The sequence below is a fragment of the Balaenoptera borealis genome (assembly GCF_965194805.1).
Source record: "Balaenoptera borealis genome assembly, chromosome: 11".
NCBI lineage: Eukaryota > Metazoa > Chordata > Mammalia > Artiodactyla > Balaenopteridae > Balaenoptera > Balaenoptera borealis.
Genome location: NC_138868.1, coordinates 15,076,666 through 15,099,828, shown reverse-complemented (window position 1 = coordinate 15,099,828; position 23,163 = coordinate 15,076,666). Strand labels below are relative to the sequence as shown.

Below are 23,163 nucleotides of genomic sequence, written 5' to 3'. Positions count from 1 at the left end.
TAAGAAAACAACTCAATTTACAGTATCATCCAAAAGAATAAAATACCTAGGAATAGGGACTTCCCTGGTGGTGCAGTGGTTAAGAATCCACCTGCCAATGCAGGAGACACGGGTTCGAGCCCTGGTCCAGGAAGATCCCACATGCCACGGAGCAACTAAGCCCGTGCGCCACAACTACTGAGCCTGTGATCTAGAGCCTGTGAGCCACAACTACTGAGCCCGTATGCCACAACTACCGAAGCCCGCATGCCTAGAGCCCGTGCTCCGCAATGAGAGAAGCTACTGCAACGAGAAGCCCGCGCACCGCAACGAAGAGTAGCCCCCGCTCGCCGCAACTAGAGAAAGCCTGCACGTGGCAACGAAGACTCAACGCAGCCAAAAATAAACATATAAAAAAAATAAATTTATTTAAAAAAACAAAAACAAAAAGAAAACCTAGGAGTAAATTTAACCAAGGAGGTGAAAGACTTGTACACTGAAAAGTATAAAACACTGCTGAAGAAATAAAGAAAGCCTAAGTAAATGGAAAGACATCATGTTCAAGGACTGGAAGACAGAATATTGTTCAGATGGCAATACTATGCAAAGCAATCTACAGATCCAATACAATTCCTATCAAAATTCCAACAGCCCCTTACCCACCCTTTTTTTGCAGAAAGACTGGAAAAGCCAATTCTCAAGTTCATGTAGAGCTGCAAGGGTCCCTGAATAGCCAAAACAATGTTGAAAAAGAAAAAAGTTGGAGGATTCATACTTCCCAATGTCAAAACTTACTATGAAACTACAGCAATTAAGACAGTGTGGTTGGTACTGGCATAAGGACAGACATATAGACCAACAGAATAGGATTGAGAGTCCAGAAATAAACCCATACATCCACGGCCAATGATTTTCAATAATGATGCAATGATCATTCAAATGGGGACAGACTAGTTTCTTCAACAAATAGTGCTGGGAGAACTGGATATCCACCTGCAAAAGAATAAAGTTGGACCCTTGTTTCACCCTATATACAGAAATTAAGTCAAAATGGATTACTGACCTAAATATAAGAGCTAAAACCATACAACTCTTAGAAGAAAAATTAGGGGTAAATCTTCATGACCTTAGATGTGACAATGGATTCTTACCTATGACACCAAAAGCACAAGCAACAAAAGAAAAAATTTAATAACTTTTGTGCATGAAAGGACATTAGAAAGTGAAAAGACAACCTATATATTGAGAGAAAATGTTTTCAAGTTACATATCTGATAAGGATCCAGTATCCAGATTATATAAAGAACTCTTACAACTCAACAACAAAAACATGAACAACCCAGTTTAAAAACTAGCAAAGATGGGCTTCCCTGGTGGCGCAGTGGGTAAGAATCCGCCTGCCAATGCAGGGGACACGGGTTCAAGCCCTGGTCTGGGAAGATCCCACATGCCGTGGAGCAACTAAGCCCATGTGCCACAACTACTAAGCCTGCGCTCTAGAGCCTGCAAGCCACAGCTACTGAGCCCACGTGCCGCAGCTACTGAAGCCTGCGCATCTAGAGCCCGTGCTCCTCAACAGAGAAGCCACCGCAATGAGAAGCCCACACACCTCAATGAAGAGTAGCCCCCGCTCACTGCAACTAGAGAAAGCCCGCACGCAGCAACGAAGACCCAACACAGCCATAAATAAATAAATAAATAAATTTATTTTTTTTAAAAAAATCTTTTAAAAAAAAAAAAAAGCTGGCAAAGAATTCAGAGATTTCTCCAAAGAAAATTTACATATGGCCAACGAGCACGTGAAAAGATGCTCAACAATGTTAATTATTAGGGAAATGCAAATCAAAATCACAATGTGATATCATTTCACACCCACTAGGATGGCTATAATTTTTTAAAAAAGGAAAATAATAAGTGTTGGTAAGGAGGTGGAGAAAATGGAACACTCATACCTTGCTGGTGGGAATGTAAACTGATTCAGTTGCTGTGGAAAACAGTTTGGCAGTTCCTCAAAAAGTTAAACATAGAATTACCATATGATCCAGCAATTCCACTTGTAGGTATATACCCCAAAGAATGGGAAATAAGTGCTCAAACAAATACTAGTGCATTATTATTCACAGCAACACTATTCCCAATAGCCAAAAGGTGAAAATAATCCAAATCTATCAATGGATGAATGGATAAACAAATTGTGGTATATACATACAAATGGAATACTATTTGACTATTAAAAAGGAATGAAGTACTAATACATGTTACGGTATGGATAAATCTTAAAACATTATGCTAAGTAAAGAAACCAGATACAAAAGGTCACATACTGTATGAGTCCATCTACATGAAATACCCAGAATAGGTAAATTTATAGAGACAGAAAGCAGATTGGTGATTGCTAGAGGCAGGGGAGGAGCAAATGAGGAGTAACTACTTAATGAGTACTGAGTTTCATTTTGGGGTAATAAAAATGTTTTGGAACTAGACAGAGGTGGTAGTTGCACAACACTGTGAAAGAACTAAATGCCACTGAGTTGTTCACTTTAACATGGTTAATTTGATGTGATGAGAATTTCACCTCAATTTAAAAAACAATTAGGTTGGGAAACAAACAAACAAAAAAGATTAAGCTAAAAGTATGGTCTCTATCAGAGATTATAAACCACTATCCAGAGGGGAAGCTGTCCGGCAGGTGTTATTTTTTGCCTACATGGTGTTTAAACAGTTACTGATATATATATATTTTTTTAAATTTTTTTATTTATTTTATTTTTATTTGTTTTTAATCTCAAAAGTATATCTTGAAATCTCTCAAAATATCTGGATGTCTGGCTTTTCTTGAAAAAGTTTTCATATGATAAAAACTGGCTATTGTCAAAAAGTTGCTGCCTCCTTGAGATGGAGTATATTACTTTGCACTTTACCACAGTCTCTTCTACTTTCTATTATCTTCTTGACACCAAGGCCAAATTGTCGATTTTGTCATACTTGTCTTACTATTAAGAGTGGGATATCTCTTGTACTCATGTTCCCACTGAAAGTGAAAAAAAATCTACTTGTTTACTCCCAGTCTGTTTTACTCGTTTATTGATATATTTCCTACTTTGCTCCTGTACGAATTTGCAAATCCTGTTCTTTTTTGGTTTTACAAAGATAAAACCCAAACACTCTGGGTAGAACTAAATTAGCCATTTATATCCCTGAATTACAAATTCATCTTTTAAGGCTGGGCTGCATGAATAATGAAAGTTAGGTGCTTGAAAATTTTTCAAATGTACAAATAGTTTCATCAATCAAGGTTAAAAAAATTTGGATTGAGGGCAAAGAGTTACCACCTCAAGTTTCCTTAAAGGGAAGACCGGGATTTGAGGCTAATACATTGGATAATACTCTCAACTTGGAAGTACTCTTTTTTTTTTAAAGGACACTGTGTAGGTTCCTATACAAAATATAGATGGAAGTAGGGGAATGGGTGGCAATCTGACAAATTTTCCCATAGAACTTAGGATTTTTTTCAGTAGCCTAGCCTTAGGGACATACATAGATGTCTTTGTTGCAGGGAATGGGGTGGGGCGACGTGGATAAGAAATGAACATAATCCCTGAGAACTAAATGCGTCAGACAGTCTAACGGACTTTAAGCGCTTTTCGTCATTCCGCCATCCACAGGTGTTTAGCCCCATTTCACAGAGTGCTGGAGAGGACAAAGACATAACAGGAGGCAGTGTGGGGGCCATGATATAAGTCTGTCTGGCTTTATCTGCCTTTCTGCCTAAGTATGTTTCTAGCCTCAAAGCTCTTTAAACCCTACCACTCAGTTTCTCACAGCCACAGTGTAATGTGGCTTCTGATAAGGGATAAGACAGGTTCTCTTATCTAGGGTAGATAAGGAAGCTGGGGATGCCTGATGGGGGGAAGGAGAAGTGAGACCACTGTTGTTACAGCTGACGCTGCCTCTCCCTTTCCTGTGCCTACGTGAAACTACACGACCTGCCATGCTTCCTCCCCTGGAGGCAGAGCCACAGTGCCTGCCCCAGACCAAGCTCTGTGAGGGTACAGGCTTTGACCTCCCAACCCTGGGGTTAGCACACGCCGCATGGCAGCTGGCACAGAATCAACATATTTTTATTAAGTGACTGTTATCACCCTAAACAAAAAAGTAGAAAGCAGAAAGGAACCCATCTAGCCTGGCCACAGAGAGAATGTTGGACACAGGTTCTGATAACTCTATGAGTAGGCTGTAAGTGGTACTTCCATGGCTACAGAATGCTCATCTATGGGATCTCTTAACAGTTATAAATGAGATACTGGAAATGAAACATGGAAAAAAAAAAGAAGGATAGTAGAAAGATCTGAAGTAAGAGAATTCTGAGAATGGAGTCTAAAGAGAATCCTTGCTGACTGAGCTTGATAACCTGTAAGACTGCTGTGCCAGGTGGCCTGCTAAACTAAAACAGCAATGACTACATTCCTCTATTAGATCAACAAGAAGAAAGACCATGGAATTCACTGCTAGAAAATAATTTCTTTTTAATTTTTAAGAATTCATGGGTACCTTTTTATGATATTATAATTAAAATGAAAAGCTCTATCAATATGTAAGGCTGGGATAGGAAAAGATATTCAAGATCTAGTAAGAAAAAAAAGCAAGTTACAAAGTAATATATAGTTTGATTTTGTGCTTTTTCTTTAAAAAGAAAATATGTGCAGGAATATAATCTAAACTGCTAATAGCAACTTTGGAGGGTAAAGTTATGGGAGAAATTTACTCCCTTCAATGATTATGAGGGGATACATTTCTACAATATATATTTCTGTAACGTTTGAGCTTTCCTTTACAGTGAATAGGTATCATCCTTGTAATCAGAAAAAATAAGAAATGTAAAAATGAAATGAAACTGAAGATTCTTGTCTCCTAAAAATATCTGTATCAAAAAAGAGGTCAAAGAGAAATAATATTTAATAATTTAAAATAATGTTTCGAGGGACTTCCCTGGTGGCGCAGTGGTTGAGAATCTGCCTGCCAATGCATGGGACACGGGTTCGAGCTCTGGTCCACGAAGATCCCACATGCCGTGGAGCAACTAAGCCCGTGCACCACAACTACTGAGCCTGCGCTCTAGAGCCCGCAAGCCACAGCTACTGAAGCTTGCGCACCTAGAGTCCGTGCTCCACAACAAGAGAAGCCACCACAATGAGAAGCCTGCACACCACAGCGAAGAGTAGCTTCTGCTCGCCACAACTAGAGAAAGCCCACGAGCTGCAACGAAGACCCAACGCAGCCAAAACTAAATAAATAAATAAAAATAAATAAATAAATAAATAAATAAATAAAATGATGTTTCGAAACCACATTCTTTACAACTCTAATGCTCCTCAGAGGTCCTCTGAGAGCCAGCATGGGACATGATGGCAGCTGGTCTACGAACATGCCCCCACCCAAACTCCTAAGCTTGGGCATCTTACTTTCATTATTTTAATATTGAAGTTCTGCTGATAATAAATTTGAAAACTCCTGATCTAAAATACATGTAAGTAATTTATCTCTAAATGTTCCTCAAAGCATTTTTTGGGGTTTGAGTAGCCTCCCCAGGAATAGAGATGTGTTCTTGCTGGTATTTCTTGATACAAGATTTTGGTACCCAGGTTCTTAGTGCCAGATCGGCTGCATTTATGAGCTGCCTGGGCAGAAAGCTGGTATTCCATGCATAAGGCTCCTCTCTTCAAGGCGGCCAAGGCAGCAGGAAGCCTTCTCATTCCCCACCATCTGGCCAGCCTCTCTGAATCATGGTCAGCCATCCAGAAGCAGAAGATTCAGGATCACCAGAGACTATTTTCAGATGAATGAGAACTCAAGCCTGAGCAATAAGAAATAGGGCAATGACTTTTTAAATCAACTTTCTTGAAAGAGCTTTTCTTTCCAAAATTCTTCTTTCTTGTCACTGGTCTTTCTTTAAATAGAATATGGTGACTGCCTATAAATCCTTTTTCTTGGTTTTAGAAATCTTTCTGTCATAGAACCCTTAAGTATTTTTGGAGGTTACCTGTATTTCTATAGACTTGTGTTTTTAGGAGAAAATCTGATTTTAGAAATATAAATGAAAGGCTTCAATATTTGAGCTAAAATGTCTGTGTCCTCTAGAGTTAAAAGAATGAATTTTAGAAATCTTAATTTTTTCATTGGCTCCTCATTGTCTGTAATAACCAGGGAAAATCTTTGAAATGAAATCCTTTTCCTTGTTTTGTTTATTCTTCCTAACGTTCATAGTGATATCCTCATCTGGATTCTTACTGGGCCGAAATGAATATAGCATTTTCTGTTTACTATCTTATCTGTGCTTCCTGACTGAGGGCAGCAGAACCCATCTGTGAATTTCTGCTTCAAAACCAGCAGGGGGAGCTCATTCACACAGGAATCAAAATTCATCTGTAAGGGGATGGTGGGTAAAGCAACCCAACTTTCTTCAGTAAGAACAGCCCTTTTGCATTGTGGATAAATTATCACATGATAAGTAACAGACAATGGTGCTAACATAAAGAGCCGCTGAGAAGATAAAGACCCCTTACAGACTGACCAGCCTCAATGGCAAAGCTACTGCCCAAAGCAGGTGCATACTCTGCCTGTACCTGTTTTTCAAGGCTTGGCTTGCTAAGCTGTACAGTTTGAGGTCCAGCGAGTCTGGTGCCTGGAGTAGCTATCACAATGCTGGTGAGCTGGGCCATGGGGAACGTTTTGGCTATGGTTGCAGTCTGCCCATTGACGACACGGACGGGGTGGATGGAATTCTGGGAGGTAGGGAGGGTCGTGGGAGTGAACTTGGTCAGCATGACAGGCCTCTGGATAAGTTGAGGAGCTGCAAGCATGGGAGGAGGTGCTGGGGCAATAGGAATGTTATTCTGGGCCACAGGCTTGGGTCGAACCTATGGAGAAAGAAAGAACAATTATTGTATTACTTAAACTTCTCAAGTCCTATAAATCTTAGACATTGCCAGATCCTCTACACTATATATGTGAGTGAAATGGTATTCAGTACAAATATTAATATCCATTTTAGTATTATCAATTCTATAAATCTCAGCATATATAATATTACAAAGATGCATCAGCTCTTAAGAGGATCCAAATGTTATCCTAGAATGTAGTTTTTCTGATTCCAAACTGTAGCTCCCTCTCCTATACCATGCCGCCTCTTCAGGCTGATGTCAAATGCCTAATCCAGAGACTGGTCCCACCCAGAACTTGTGCCCAGTATGGTAATAATGCTGCCAATGCCCTTAATTCACGTTCCAAATTTCTTCATATCCACAGTTCAGTTCACTCCCATCTCTGGCCCTCTAACTCCCTGTTCTTGGCCGCTCCCTCTCTAAGTCTCCTTTGTGGTTTCCTCTACCTCTGCCCAATCCAAAATATAAATATTTCTCAGGGTTTTGTCCTGGTACCCCTTTTCTTCCCAATGTCCTCACTCCTCCTGGGAACTCTCACTGCATCCTACAGCTTCAATTACTATCTATATACTAAAGACTTCCACACTTGTATCTCAGGACCAGACAGTTCCTTAACTTCAGAGTCATTTATTCAACTCCCTGTTATACATCTCTACTTGGAAATTTCACAAGAAGTTCAAAATCAGCATGTCCAAAACTCATCAACTTCTTCCAATCTTTTCTTCTTCCTATAATCATTACCTCAGTAAATGCCTTTTTTTTTTTTTATGGGTGTTGAATTTTGTCAAAAGCTTTTTCTGCATCTGTTGAGATGATCATATGGTTTTTATTCTTCAATTTGTTAATATGGTGTATCACATTGATTGATTTGCATATATTGAAGAATCCTTGCATCCCTGGGATAAATCCCACTTGATCGTGGTGTATGATCCTTTTAATGTGTTGTTGGATTCTGTTTGCTAGTATTTTGTTGAGCATTTTTGCATCTATATTCATCAGTGATATTGGTCTGTAATTTTCTTTTTTTGTAGTATTTTTGTCTGGTTTTGGTATCAGGGTGATGGTGGCCTCATAGAATGAGTTTGGGAGTGTTCCTTCCTCTGTAATTTTTTGGAAGAGTTTGAGAAGGATGGGTGTTAGCTCTTCTCTAAATGTTTGATAGAATTCACCTGTGAAGCCATCTGGTCCTGGACTTTTGTTTGTTGGAAGATTTTTAATCACATTTTCAATTTCAGGGCTTGTGATTGGTCTGTTCATATTTTCTGTTTCTTCCTGGTTCAGTCTTGGAAGGTTATACCTTTCTAAGAATTTGTCCATTTCTTCCAGGTTGTCCATTTTATTGGCATAGAGTTGCTTGTAGTAGTCTCTTAGGATACTTTGTATTTCTTCAGTGTCTGTTGTAACTTCTCCTTTTTCATTTCTAATTTTATTGATTTGAGTCCTCTCCCTCTTTTTCTTGATGAGTCTGGCTAATGGCTTATCAATTTTGTTTATCTTCTCGAAGAACCAGTTTTTACTTTTATTGATCTTTGCTATTGTTTTCTTTGTTTCTATTTCATTTATGTCTGCTCTGATCTTTATGATTTCTTTCCTTCTGCTAACTTTGGGTTTTGTTTGTTCTTCTTTCTCTAGCTCCTTTAGGTGTAAGGTTAGATTGTTTACTTGAGATTTTTCTTGTTTCTTGAGGTAGGCTTGTATAGCTATAAACTTCCCTCTTAGAACTGCTTTTGCTGCATCCCATAGGTTTTGGGTCGTCGTGTTTTCATTGTCATTTGTCTCTAGGTATTTTTTGATTTCCTCTTTGATTTCTTCAGTGATCTCTTGGTTATTTAGTAACGTATTGTTTAGCCTCCATGTGTTTGTGCTTTTCACGTTTTTTTCCCTGTAATTCATTTCTAATCTCATAGCGTTGTGGTCAGAAAAGATGCTTGATATGATTTCAATTTTCTTAAATTTACTGAGGCTTGATTTGTGACCCAAGATATGATCTATCCTGGAGAATGTTCCGTGTGCACTTGAGGAGAACGTGTAATCTGCTGTTTTTGGATGGAATGTCCTATAAATATCAATTAAATCTATCTGGTCTATTGTGTCATTTAAAGCTTCTGTTTCCTTATTTATTTTCATTTTGGATGATCTGTCCATTGGTGTAAGTGAGGTGTTAAAGTCCCCCACTATTATTGTGTTACTGTCGATTTCCTCTTTTATAGCTGTTAGCAGTTGCCTTATTTATTGAGGTGCTCCTACGTTGGGTGCATATATATTTATAATTGTTATATCTTCTTCTTGGATTGATCCCTTGATCATTATGTAGTGTCCTTCCTTGTCTCTTGTAACATTCTTTATTTTAAAGTCTATTTTATCTGATGTGAGTATAGCTACTCCAGCTTTCTTTTGATTTCCATTTGCATGGAATATCTTTTTCCATCCCCTCACTCTCAGTCTGTATGTGTCCCTAGGTCTGAAGTGGGTCTCTTGTAGACAGCATATATATGGGTCTTGTTTTTGTATCCATTCAGCCAGTCTATGTCTTTTGGTTGGGGCATTTAATCCATTCACGTTTAAGGTAATTATCGATATGTATGTTCCTATGACCATTTTCTTAATTGTTTTGGGTTTGTTTTTGTAGGTCCTTTTCTTCTCTTGTGTTTCCCACTTAGAGAAGTTCCTTTAGCATTTGTTGTAGAGCTGGTTTGGTGGTGCTGAATTCTCTTAGCTTTTGCTTGTCTGTAAAGCTTTTGATTTCTCCATCAAATCTAAATGAGATCCTTGCTGGGTAGAGTAATCTTGGTTGTAGGTTCTTCCCTTTCATCACTTTAAATATTTCGTGCCACTCCCTTCTGGCTTGTAGAGTTTCTGCTGAGAAATCAGCTGTTAACCTTATGGGAGTTCCCTTGTATGTTATTTGTCGTTTTTCCCTTGCTGCTTTCAATAATTTTTCTTTGTCTTTAATTTTTACCAATTTGATTTCTATGTGTCTCAGTGTGTTTCTCCTTGGGTTTATCCTGTATGGGACTCGCTGCGCTTCCTGGACTTGGGTGGCTATTTCCTTTCCCATGTTAGGGAAGTTTTCGACTATAATCTCTTCAAATATTTTCTCTGGTCCTTTCTCTCTCTCTTCTCCTTCTGGGACCCCTATAATGCGAATGTTGTTGCGTTTAATGTTGTTCCAGAGGTCTCTTAGGCTGTCTTCATTTCTTTTCATTCTTTTTTCTTTAGTCTGTTCCGCAGCAGTGAATTCCACCATTCTGTCTTCCAGGGCACTTATCCGTTCTTCTGCCTCAGTTATTCTGCTATTGATTCCTTCTAGTGTAGTTTTCATTTCAGTTATTGTATTGTTCATCTCTGTTTGTTTGTTCTTTAATTCTTCTAGGTCTTTGTTCAACATTTCTTGCATCTTCTCGATCTTTGCCTCCATTCTTATTCCGAGGTCCTGGATCATCTTCACTATCATTATTCTGAATTCTTTTTCTGGAAGGTTGCCTATTTCCACTTCATTTAGTTGTTTTTCTGGGGTTTTATCTTGTTCCTTCATCTGGTATATAGCCCTCTGCCTTTTCATCTTGTCTATCTTTCTGTGAATGTGGTTTTTCTTCCACAGGCTGCAGGATTGTAGTTTTTCTTGCTTCTGCTGTCTGCCCTCTGGTGGTTGAGGCTATCTAAGAGGCTTGATGGGAGGCTCTGGTGGTGGGTCAATGCCCCTTTCTTACTAAAAAAACTTCAGAATCATTCCTAATGCTTCCTACTCTACCTCTACTTCCTAAATCCTTCTCAGATATGTCTACTTTCTATCCTCACTACCACTATTCTAGCTGTGTTCGTTTTACTGAAACAGTGGCAGAAAACTGTGATTAAAAACATGGGATCAGCCTTGCCTGGGTTCAAATTCTGGTTCTACCACTTACTAGCTAGCTGTGTAACCTAAGATAACACACCTAATCTCTCTAAGAGTATTTTTCAAACTTTCTAAACTGTGACCTGTGGGCAAAATCCTTTTTCCTTATGCACAAGAATTTCACCTTCAGTTAACTCTCTAGCTGTATACCCCTGGAAACCTGATAAGGGAAAAATGTCAACTATGTTAGCAGGCAACACTGCTTATGGTATAAATGACCTCTTGCTGCTAAATCAAATCTAACATTTCCATTACTTGCAAAAAGCAGAGATGGAAATACGTTATTAAAAATAAATGTTTTTAAGTTGTTTAAAAAAAAAAAAAAGACGATGAGACACCCTGCTTTGGACTTCCTGAAATGGGGTGACTCTTGTAACTGTGCCTGTCCACTGCGGGGACCTTGAAAGCCATGCCTATGGAATTGTTATAAGATATATTAGGCTCCTATAAGGCGCAAGGTTTCTGTGCTAGGGTGGCTCTCCCGCTGACCTGATAAAGATCTCATTTCCCTGTACCTGACCAGTCCCTGGACAGCCGTAGAGACTAGTATATGGACTGCTATAGGGACTCCTACTGAAGAAAAATGTCTGATGCTGTCTTGCTGGCAAGCTCTGGTTTCTGTCCTATATCATTCCAAGTAGACTGGTGCCAAGTGTGGCCTTTGATAGTCTTGTGAGTCTGAATACCTAGCTGCATCTAAGACAACCCTATAGTGTGTGCTGCGGATACACAATAGGAAATACGTTTCACGCTGTAACCAATACGCGTACATAGATATTTATCTATACCTCTATAACATAAAAACTTCATGAAACTTATGTTTCATGAAAACATAAAAACGTCATGAATACTTATGTGCTACATACTCTAACATTTCCTATTGTTTTGTTCATTTTACTTAAAAACTCTGGTTACAATCCACTAAATTGATTTCACAGCCTACTAATGGGTCATGCCCCACCGTTTGAAAAACATAGACTAAGCCTTAGATTCTTATTCTTAGATTCTTACCTGAATACCTACTTTCAAAGAGTTGTTGTGAGGATTAAAATAGATAACCCATGTACAGTGCCTAGTGACGTAAGTGGCACATAGCAAGATTCTCTAAATATTAGCTATTGTTATTGCTGACAATGTCCTGTTTTTCCTGCCACATTCTTGACAATCTCCATTCTGTTCTCCACACAGTGGTAAGAGGGAATTTTCTAAAACAAAAATCTGATCATGTCAAGTACCTGTTTGAAAGTAATTTAATGGATCCCCACTGTTCCTAGGAAAGGCCCTAATTCCTATATAGCCTACAAGGTTCCAAAGGCTTTGGCCTATGGGCTTCTCCAGCCTCACCTTACTCTAGCCTGAGTCAGCCACATGGCCCACTGTGCTCAGCCACACCAAATTTCCTTTGGTTCCTTAAGCTTACATGTCTCTCTGCATTGCGGACTTGCATATAGGCTCTTCTCTCCGCCTGGGACATTTTTCTTCTTCCCCCAAAACTTTCTCAAGCTAACTTCACTAGGATTTTAGGTCTAAGATGGAATGTCAACTCTCCAAGGAAACTTTCTGTAATATTCTAAGAATGAGTTGGCTGTCCTTCCCATGTATTCTCAGACTACCCTGTACTTCCCATAATGGACACAGTAATTGCCTGTACATGTGTCTGAAGCTCTATGAGGCTGAGAACTATCTTGAAAACTTCATATCCATAGTTCTTAGTGCTCTTTTGATACCTAAGGTATTCATTAAGAATTTATCTGATAGATGAGTGAAATAATCTTATGTCAGCATTACCCATCCCCTCCCCAGAGGCAATTCAGAAATCACTTATGGCCACTGACCACACACATCCTTTCCCTTCTCTTTTTGCCTGAAAGCTGAGGCTTCAGACAGGAACACCCAACCTTTCTACCAGGCAAGTCAACTCCTCTCAAGGTCCAGACTGGGACAATCATGACATTCTGCCATAAGAATGGTGAGTTCAGCCAATTGCTGGAAGAATATTCTCATGAGAATATGGGTAGAGTTGCTTGGGTCTAGGTAGAAAGTTCCCTGTGTAGCTTCCTAGTCTGAATCTTTACCATCAAGACTTTGTGTTTAAGAATGATGCTCTATGTCATCACTTTCCAGAGTAGAACCGAACGCTTGCTACCAGTTAGTGTCACTATTGTCTCCTTCCCTACTCTCCCTGGCATACAGCGGGTGGGGTGGGAGGTTGTGGGGAGAAGTGGTAACTGTGTTCCTTCCCCACTGGCAGGCAGTTCTGGCTAAATTCTTCCAGTAAGTCAACGTTATAAGGTTTAAAATGGCGCTATCTTAATTATTTTAAATTTAGGAAAATTTCCCTTTCCTTACATCCCTCTGCTACAGCCTTTCATCATTGTTAGGAAACCCTGATGATAAAACAAGCTTCTTCTCACACAGATGTAGAGAACCAAGGGGGGAAAGGGTGGGGGGGTGGGATGAACTGGGAGACTGAGATTGACATATACACACTACTATATATAAAACAGATAGCTAATGAGAACCTACTGTATAGCATAGGGAACTCTACTCAATGCTCTGTGGTGACCTAAATGGGAAGGAAATTCAAAAAGGAGGGAATATATGTATATAGCTGATTCATTTTGCTGTACAGCAGAAACTAACACAATACTGTAAAGCAACTATACTCCAATTAAAAAAAAAAAAAAAAAGCTTCTTCTGTGGGACTTCCCTGGTGGTCCAGTGGTTAAGACTCGGAGTTTCCACTGCAGCAGGCAAGGGTTCAATCCCTAGTCAGGGAACTAAAACCCACATGCTGTGCAGTGCAGCCAAAAACAAAAACAAACAAAAAAGCTTCTTCATGGTATAGAGATCAGCAGCTAGAATCCTTAGCTAAGTGGGATCTGAATACAGCTGAATTGACAAGTGCATTACAGGCTGCTTAGAAAGGGCCCACAAGGATTTTTGTCCCACCTAACCCATCACTGGGCTTGTCAACTGATTTACTCACCTGTGGAAGAAAGTTTGGACGTGGAGTGAGTCTAGGAGGGGGGATAAACTGTGGTACTTTGATGGGCTGAGGAGGTGTTGCCTGAACCTGCTAAAAAATGAGAAAAATAAATCAGAGAGGAAAATAATTATTCAATATCAAAGATGGTATTCTTAAAGCATTTTCAGCATCACTATTCTCTCAATCAGACAATATTTTCTATAAGCTTTCATTGTAGAATTAATCATCTGAATTAACACTGCCTTAAGAAACTTTTTTACTCTACTTGCATGCTTTACCCCATAAAGTAAACCAACCACATATCTGTTTCCTTACACATCTAATGTAGAACACAGCAAGCTCAACAATCACACAATTTCCTTTGACATTCAAGAACTCTTGCACTTATGTATTTTAAAAGTCAACACTGGATCCAAAGTAAAATCAAACTTGCTGCCTGGAAAAATGGGCTTTTTCCTAATATAAGAGCTTTACATAACAGTGAATGACTTTATTCCTATAGAGAATGTTCTAACTCTCAGCGTCCGGCTGAGTGATTTGGTTACTTCCCTAAAGATTCCTGGGTAAGTTGTAAAGCTTCACTTTAATGCCCTCTAGTTTCACTCACCACTGGTCATTATTCAAAAGCCACCAAGAGCTCTTAGCTTCCATTTTAAGAACGGACATTTAAACTACAATTTGGGTATATTCTGAAAACAGTTTTTAGACAGTTTTACCCTAGAAATCTCAAGAACAATTTTTGTTCAAGTACTTCTTCCTTCTAGGGATCTTTTTTCTGATGGACCTTGGACATGGACACTGTTATTTGTGAGTTTCTTGAAAAATTTTAAAGTGCCCAACTAACTCCAGTACTTCCTGAGTGCAATTTCAAGGGAAGGTGAACTAAAAAAATTCACAGCATTTTCCCCAAATTGGTAACATAGCACCAGAGAGTTTAAGCACTCTAGTTTCACAGGAAGGAGTGTGGTTAGGATAGAGGGAGAGATACATGAAACAGTGTAAATGCCTCTGTGAAGGACATTTTCCCCCCTTAAGTCAAGTCATACTTTGGCCTCAGATAATACCTCAAAGAGTTTTGATCCTTGGTGTAAGAACACCTCTATAGTTATTTAAATAGATAGCAGGAATGCCGTATTCCCTTGTCAGCCCCAAAGGGGAATTTGGTATGGTAGAAGAGTGATGGAGACTGACAAATCCAGCAGGAGCATAAAGTGGATATACTCTACAAATGCATATCCTGAACCCTCACATGTGGGCACACATGAGTAGCAGCTGCTGGCTTACCAGAGTGACTGTGTTTTTTGCCACAATTTGGACAGCCTCTGCCCCAGGCCCAGTGACCTTACTAGACGTCTGGAGGTTGACTGGTGTGTTCTGCACATCAGTGCTGAGCACAGCCTTCTGACTGTTGATGGCGGTCACCATAGCAATGGTAGGTCTCTGGCCCACAACAGAGGCAGGCATGGTCGCAGTTGCTGCTTTCAAGACGAGAGGTAGTGTCTTTGTGGTAATCATAGAAGCTGTAGTTACAGTCTTCTAGGAGACATGGAGAACAGACATTAGGACGCTGAAGTGTCATCCCACTAAACAAAATGCTAGCCTCCAGAAGAAAACAAAGCAATAATTCTCATAATCAGTCAAGTTTCTTGGTATAACAACATTTCTTTTGTGTACATAAAGCACAGTTCTTACTACACGAAAAGGCAATCTCTAGTTTGCTAGAGTTCTCAAATTTAGCTTTAAGTTCATAGTAATAACTGCAGACTAATATGGGCACAGGGTTCTCAACAAGGAAGGGGGTGAGTTTACAGATACAGAATATGAGTACACCTATTTCTTCTGATTTTTCTAATTCTTTGCTTGCTCTCAATTAATTTAAATTTTGTAGAAGTTGCAAATCAATGAGGTACACACCATCTCTATCATTAATTGCTACAACCTCATCAATATGAAGAAAGCTATCATATAATTCTGGATATCTGCCTCCTGCGACACAAAGGCTGGGATAAAACGACAGTGTCTTTTAATTCTTTTGAGTGTCACCCTGGAGAAGAGGAAGGGCAACTCACACAAGAATTAGTACAATTGTTGCCTCAAAGGCAGTAAATCCCAAACTCTAGATAATGAAACCTATTAACCAACTAGTATAGTAAATACCAGCTCTTGATACCAAAGGGATATGAATCACTACCTACAATCTTTGCTCTGGAGGACTGCTGCAGAAGTGAGGAAAGATCCAGAAAAAGGCGACAAGGTGGAAACAAACACCTGAGTCTCAGAAAGTCTTAGAGATCAGAGTCTGAACTGAGGTGAGAGGACTTGACTGATGCTCCACAAGCGCTACTGCAGCTTTGAAGCTGTATTTTTCTAGACTTTCTATTAGAGTAATTAAAGGAGCCAGCTACAAAACAAGAAAATATAAACAACCTCATTTCACGGCATACACATCTATCGAATGCTACTAGTCACTCAAGATAGAGATGTTTCAGAAACGTGAAAATATACCTGGTCTAACTTGTTGGTTCTGATTTTGATATTATTTCACCTTTTTCTTCTCACTCTACACTTGCACTGATCAGTTTGGTAGCTAATAGCCTCATGCAGGTATTCAAATTTAATAAAAACAAAATAAAGATTAAAACATCAGTTCCTCAGTCACACTAGCCACATTTCACATGTTTACAGCCACACATGGCTAGTGGCTACCAAACTGGACAGTGGAGCTTTCCAACACTACAGAAAGTTCTACTGGACAGCACTGCCCTCGACCAGGGAAAAGGACCCCACTCTCCCTGAAACAGATCTGAACAAATTCCTTTGTGAATTTCTATTTCAGTGTCTATGCAAGTCCTTGTGTATTGTTTGGTTCTAAGTAATTTTTCTGCCTTAAACACATACATGCATGTATTATCTAATATTTTAACAGCTTTTTTTCTTTTAACCAAAAAGTGTAATAATCTGGCCTTGTCTATCCCATCACAGCCTAATGAGCAATCCTTATTGATGCCTGCAACTAAAATCACCCAAATATGTTCCTCTTCTCTAAGTCAACAATACAGAATGGCTCATTCTCCTTGCCACTGTCCTCTCAAGTGTGAAATGGGAGTAAAAGGGGGGAACACTGATAATTATTTATTTGGGGAGGTAGCAGGTCATCCTGCCTATCAGTGATGAAAACCAAATAAAAGCTAAGTGCTATTTATCATCAGAAATGTTATAGTAGTGTAGCAGTGGGACTGACTTTATATTACCTGCTATTTTTAATATGTGTTTTTAACCCAGTGTGATATTTGCTCTCTCCATCAATTTAAAACATTTAAATACAAAGAACTTTTGAAGTGGTGAGCAAGTCACACCAGATAGCATTTAATCCTGGTGCCAACACAGGTTATGGAAGAAAAGCTCTAATCAGCAGAACTCACTGACATGGATTTTAAAAACAGTCATGCATGTTGGTACTACTTTAAAAGAGGGTCAATATACTTTTGTTTAAAACATCCTTGATTCAGGTAAGTCATTATCAATCTTTTGAATAATTTTTCTTAAAAAGTGAGTAAAACCTCAAACTCACCTGATTTATATACTTAGCATTACCTGCAACACTAAAAAGCACTGAATTCTAACAAGTCTGTTCACGTTAGGTTAGCATTTTTATTCTACATTATAAATATTTGGGTGTAGCTAATTTCACTCCATGTATTCTAGCATCTACATAACTCTCTTTGTATATAGAGGCACAAGACCTAGTACTATATGCACTGATGAAAAGCTTTTGAAGAATACATTTATTTGCTAACCATTTACTGACACCAGGTATTGACACAGGTACTGCTTAGATCTTTACTCCTGGTCTGGTGCTTATTCTACTGTAAGTACTAGGGAACATAAATCAAACCCCTGGAGTTCTGAGTTTAGATGACAGAGAGAATCTAGAATTTTGATATCCAAACCTAATGAAAACCTCTGAATTGTTCTGGCAGGAGGAAGAGAAGACAGTGAGGAAAGGTGCCCAGAAACAAAAAAAAATTATTTTTATGGAAGCTGTGATTAGTCCTTGGCTGGTTGATGCTATCCAAGTATGATCACCTTCAAAAGATGATAGCAGTTTCCCCAGTTTCATGAAGGGGTTCTTTATGAACAAAACCCAAACTGCATGAACTATAAGTTAATGCAGAAAATGCATGGCAAGAAGCACTAACAGCAAAATCCTTTTTTTTTTTGCTAAGTTATTGTTTTTTTTTTACCTGCAAAGCATGAGGTATTGATTTAAAAAAGATAAACTCCAACGTACAAATCAGAACTTAGAGGGATTATTACTATGGGCTCTAATTAACTTCCACATCTATTTTAGACTATTTGTTTAATTTTTTGTTTAATTTATTTTATTTATTTATTTATTTTTGGCTGAGTTGGGTCTTCGTTGCTGCGTTCAGGCTTTCTCTAGTTGCAGCGAGCCGGGGCTACTTTTTTTTTTTAATTAATTAATTAATTTATATTTATTTTTTTTGACTGTGTTGGGTCTTCACTTCTGTGCGAGGGCTTTCTCTAGCTGTGGCAAGTGGGGGCCACTCTTCATCGCGGTGCGCGGGCCTCTCACCATCGCGGCCTCTCCCGTTGCGGAGCACAGGCTCCAGACGCGCAGGCTCAGCAGCTGTGGCTCACGGGCCCAGCCGCTCCACGGCACGCGGGATCCCCCCAGACCAGGGCCCGAACCCATGTCCCCTGCATTGGCAGGCGGACTCCCAACCACTGCGCCACCAGGGAAGCCCCGGGGCTACTCTTTGTTGCAGTGTGCGGGCTTCTCACTGCGGTGGCTTCTCTTGTTGTGGAGCACGGGCTCTAGGCGCACGGGCTTCAGTAGTTGTGGCACGCGGGCTCAGTAGTTGTGGCTCGAGGGCTCTAGAGCACAGGCTCACTAGCTGTGGCACACAGGCTTAGTTGCTCCGCGTCATGTGGGATCTTCCTGGACCAGTGCTCGAACCCGTGTTCCCTGCATTGGCAGGTGGATTCTTTACCACTGCGCCACCAGGGAAATCCCTATGTGTTTAATTTTGAATGGAAGGTAACTGTTGTACACTCGGACAACTATCAATAGAACCCCTCCCCCTTCCGTCTGTAAGGGTTTATTTTCTGTTTGGTTTTATTAACTGCATGCTTCTTTACATTTGTACTCATTTAAAATGACAGAGTTGTGAATTTAAGTTGAAGGGTACGCCTGTGTTCAACTATTCTTTCATTTTTTTCTGTAGTTTGGAAAAATTTCAAAATATACATACAAACATAAGCTGGAGTTAGCTAAGTAAAGGAAACGGATCCTCCCACTCCCCCATGACTTGCTACACGCTAATCACCTGACTTAGAATAAAACACTTTCTCATCCTAGCACCTCCTCCCTGCCCATGCAGATTGCTAAATTAATAGTTAATCCTTTCTGGACTTAGAAATTTAGTACATGCCGTATATTAAACTTCCCATTTGTCCTTGACCTCATGAATCTTTAATGACTCCCTATGACTGCCAAAAACCCCAAAAGTTCTGCCACATATTGGAGGGCTTCCACAAGCTAGCCTCTTCCTACCTTCTGGTTTTATATCCCTCTCCACCATTTCCTGGAATCCACGCTCCAGCCACATCAGCCTACTTGCTATTTCCAAGACACGCATTTACTTTTTTGAGTCCATACTTCTGTTCACATTGTTCTCTACACCTTGATGTTCTTCCCCCTCTGCTCCGTCACTGAAATCTCACTTATCTGTCAAGGCCCTGATCAAAAGCCACCTCCTTTATGAAGCATTCTCTGATCCCTCTAGTCAATATTACTGTCATCTGGTATTTTCCCAGGTGCTTTCATTTTATTCTTCTTTGTTAGCTGTTTACATCTTCCTCTCCTCTAAATTTGTTAAGTTCTTGAAGACAGAAATTCTGTCTTATTTACAAGACATTGCCTAGCAGAGGGCTTGCATATAGTAGAGACTCAATAAATATTTACATAATGAATGAAAATAATTATCATAGTTTACCAGATTCTAGGCAGGGACCATTACTACCTCTTTGTATACCAGAAGCTCTCATATAAGGAGCACGTGATAAATAATGATTGACAGTTTACTATAAAAACAAAACCCAATAACCTAGAGATCTTATGGCTTTTAACATTAAACGAAACAAAATAATATAAAACAAGCTTAGCTAAATCAATTAAATATATCAGGTGGGCTACCAGATGGAGGGATGCCACATAACACCGTTTTGGGGATAGCCCTAGGCCCCTTACTATTACCATCCCAAAGCTGCACAGAACTCAGATTCCCAGGGAAGGAAATAGCTATTGTAAGTATTATATAAGTATTTTCTCTGATTTGTGTGATATGGAATGGCACTTGAACAGAAAGTTTCCATGGGTTAGGAGAGAAAATTCCTAGTACCAGGAAACAATGAATTCTACCACACTCCTTCCATGTAAACACTTTCTGATCAAATTGTACTTTGAGAAGAGAACAACCAATCCAACTCTGTTTAAAACTCCAAAAAAAGTAAACTGATAGGCAATCTTTTAGAAGAAATATAAATGCTGGTCAGGGGGGTTTTAAAGTCAGTTTGAATGCCTAATTTCCAAATAGCCTTGGAGATTAGGGTAAAAATGATGTAGGCCACTCTAGCGACCTGATTTACAACAGGGATTCTTCATTTTCCTTCTTTGGCATTTTATATAACGTTGGCATTTCTTTTTTTGGTATGGCAGTCTAGAGCAGCGAATGGGCAGAATTTTTAGCCAGAACATCTGGGTTCAAATCTTGGCTCCACCATATAATACATATATGATTTTAGGTAATTACTTAATCTTTCTGTGCCTTAGTTTTCTTTTCTAAAAAACAGAGATAATAATAATACTGTCCTTAGTAGGGATGGGGTGAAGACTGTGTATGTTATACATGTAAAGCGCTTAGGAGAATGCCAGTATATGGTAACCTCTATTAACTGTTAACTATCTTTAGTAATCTTCAGTATTTTTGCAAGTAATGTATTTTTCATTTGCAAAGTATTGTATATGAACCAGCACAATGTCCATAAGTGGTGACTAACCAAGTAAACTACAATCTTTTTCTCTACATATAGATACAGTGAAGATGGTGTTGGTGGGTGAGAGGTGTCCATGCTTAGGTTTCAGAAGATCCCAAAGTCTTTGAAATCATGTGCAAAAAATGACTGTATTAGGTGTGAGTGTGTATTTTTCCAGGGAGGGAATCCATGGCTTTCAACAGAGTCTTAAAGGAGTCTGGGACCTCCAAAGATCAAGAACCACTGCTCAAGTGTCCCATTTTAAAAGGTATGCCCACACTACATGTAAGTATGTGGAGATCAAGCTTGAATACTTTTCTTAATAGAAACATTCCCAAATATGTCCTTTTTGTGTGTCTTGATTGCCTCAATATCCTTACATTATATGGTAGTGTAAATGCCCTTTTCAGTAAAATCATTTGCACAGATACACCAATTAGCATATTATTAGATTTCCCACTCCTTAGTGCTATTTTTGACCTGTAGCTTCCATTTCAGATTTCCTCTAGTATATGAGAACAGATACATATTCTCATATGAGATGAATTGGACTTGGAAATGAATATTTCATTTCTATGAAATATACCACCTTCTAAATGCCTCTTTCTACCTGGTTCCATGGGTACTGATCCTGGAATATCTCCACACCTAACTGCTAAGAATTCCAGAAAAACAATTCCTGAGGGTCAAGTCACACAGACTTTTAGAACAAGTGCAAATAAATACTTCCAGAAGTTCAAAAGAAGACTTTAATTCTGTTCTAATACAGAGAAGTGATTTTTCATTGTCACTGATTACCTTTTCTCCTTCTTTGGACAGATGGGAAATCAGTTTAACTTTTACTCCTTGGTAATGTCATTTCCTTCAGGCAATGAATTTCAAGTGATTATTATCCCAGTACAGTATAAAAAAGTAACCAAAATAACCTTTGTTTAGTGCTGGTTGAGGTTGTTAACATAGTCTGAAACAGGACCTAGTTCTCCATGACCCATAGCAAATCAGCCTACAGCACGAAGCCCGAGGTGCTCCATCCACACTTGTACCTGTGAAGCAGTCAGGCTGGGAGAGGATGCAGCCGACTGGGCGTGGTGGTGGTACTGCTGTTGCTGCTGTAGCTGCTGTAGTGGTTGTTGCTGTGCTGTTTGTAGCTTGTTTTCAGATTGTGGCAATGGCTGTATTTGGAACTTGTCTGGTTGTTCTTGCTTTACTATCAGGTTCTTCCGAAGCTGTTCAACTACTCTTTTCTACAAAGGAGGACAAAAAAGAATAAAATCTATGAGAATATTGTTCTATCTCAGCTGTATAGAAATAGGCAGCAATTATATGCCTCTGAAATCTTTTCTGTAACTAGCTTATTCTAGATCTTGTTACATCTAAAATTTACAGATTAGACAACTGAGGGAAAAAACCCATGGCATAAGTAACGTTTTATATCAATCTATAAAGGGAAACGGAGGCACAGATGAGAAGAAAAGCTAATGGAGGTCACATAGCAGAGCTGAGACTCCTTGACTATTATTATTTAGTGTGCTGGGCTGGAAGGGCAGTGTAACGTAGCAGTGAAGACACAACTTTGGAAACATACTGCCTCAATTCAAATTTCAGTTTTGCTACTTACCAGCTATATGATGTTGGTCAAGCCACTTAACCTATCTGTGCCTCAATTTCCTGTTCTTACTGTAAAGATGAGGTGATTAATAATATCCTTAGGATTCTTACGAGTACCAAACTGCCTCACGTAAAGTACTTGGAACTATGAGTGGCACACACTGTTGGTCATTTGTTTATTTTTTTTGCATCTGATAACATACATACCAGTTATACTACAGTAATTTTTGTTAATCAAACAAACATCATGTATCTAATGGCAGTTTCAAACATTAAAAAGACTTTTAAACAAAGAAACCTTGATCCCAGCACTACGCAATATACACAACAGACACTGTAAATAACTGAAACATGTAACTCACGAGCACTGCTTTGCTGGAACAGGATCTATGAAAACACATACATTTGCTTAGGCAGAGTAGTGTTTTAGCTATACAGGATGAAAATTTTTAATTAAGGTTTTTTGAATTTTCTGTCCTTGTTGAAATCCAAGAAAATGGTGCATTTGGAAACCTTCATTACTATAATAATACATTTCAACGAAAGGTAAGCTCCATGTGGGTACGGATTTATTTTGTTCACAACTAAACTCTGCATCTAGAACTATGGCGGCTAAGTAAATGTCCTCGTTCTCTTCACATGATGTGTGAAGTGATGGAAGCAAAGACCAGCAAATGGCTCAGAGAAAATAT

General features: G+C 39.2%; 1 protein-coding gene across 17 annotated transcripts in view; it reads right to left on the bottom strand.

Moving 5' to 3' along the window:
• PHF21A (PHD finger protein 21A) overlaps positions 1-23,163 on the bottom strand; it is a 195,409-nt gene that overhangs the window by 36,227 nt on the left and 136,019 nt on the right. For 13 of the 17 annotated variants that reach the window (XM_082340181.1, XM_082340176.1, XM_082340179.1 and 10 more), the window contains 4 exons: positions 21,907-22,107; positions 15,089-15,340; positions 13,805-13,894; positions 6,603-6,896 (listed from right to left, as the gene is read on the bottom strand). In XM_082340181.1, coding sequence (XP_082196307.1) covers positions 6,603-6,896; positions 13,805-13,894; positions 15,089-15,340; positions 21,907-22,107 — 837 coding nt within the window. The remainder of the gene's footprint in view (positions 1-6,602; positions 6,897-13,804; positions 13,895-15,088; positions 15,341-21,906; positions 22,108-23,163) is intronic. The other 4 variants (XM_082340178.1, XM_082340175.1, XM_082340177.1 and 1 more) reach the window with 2 other exon arrangements.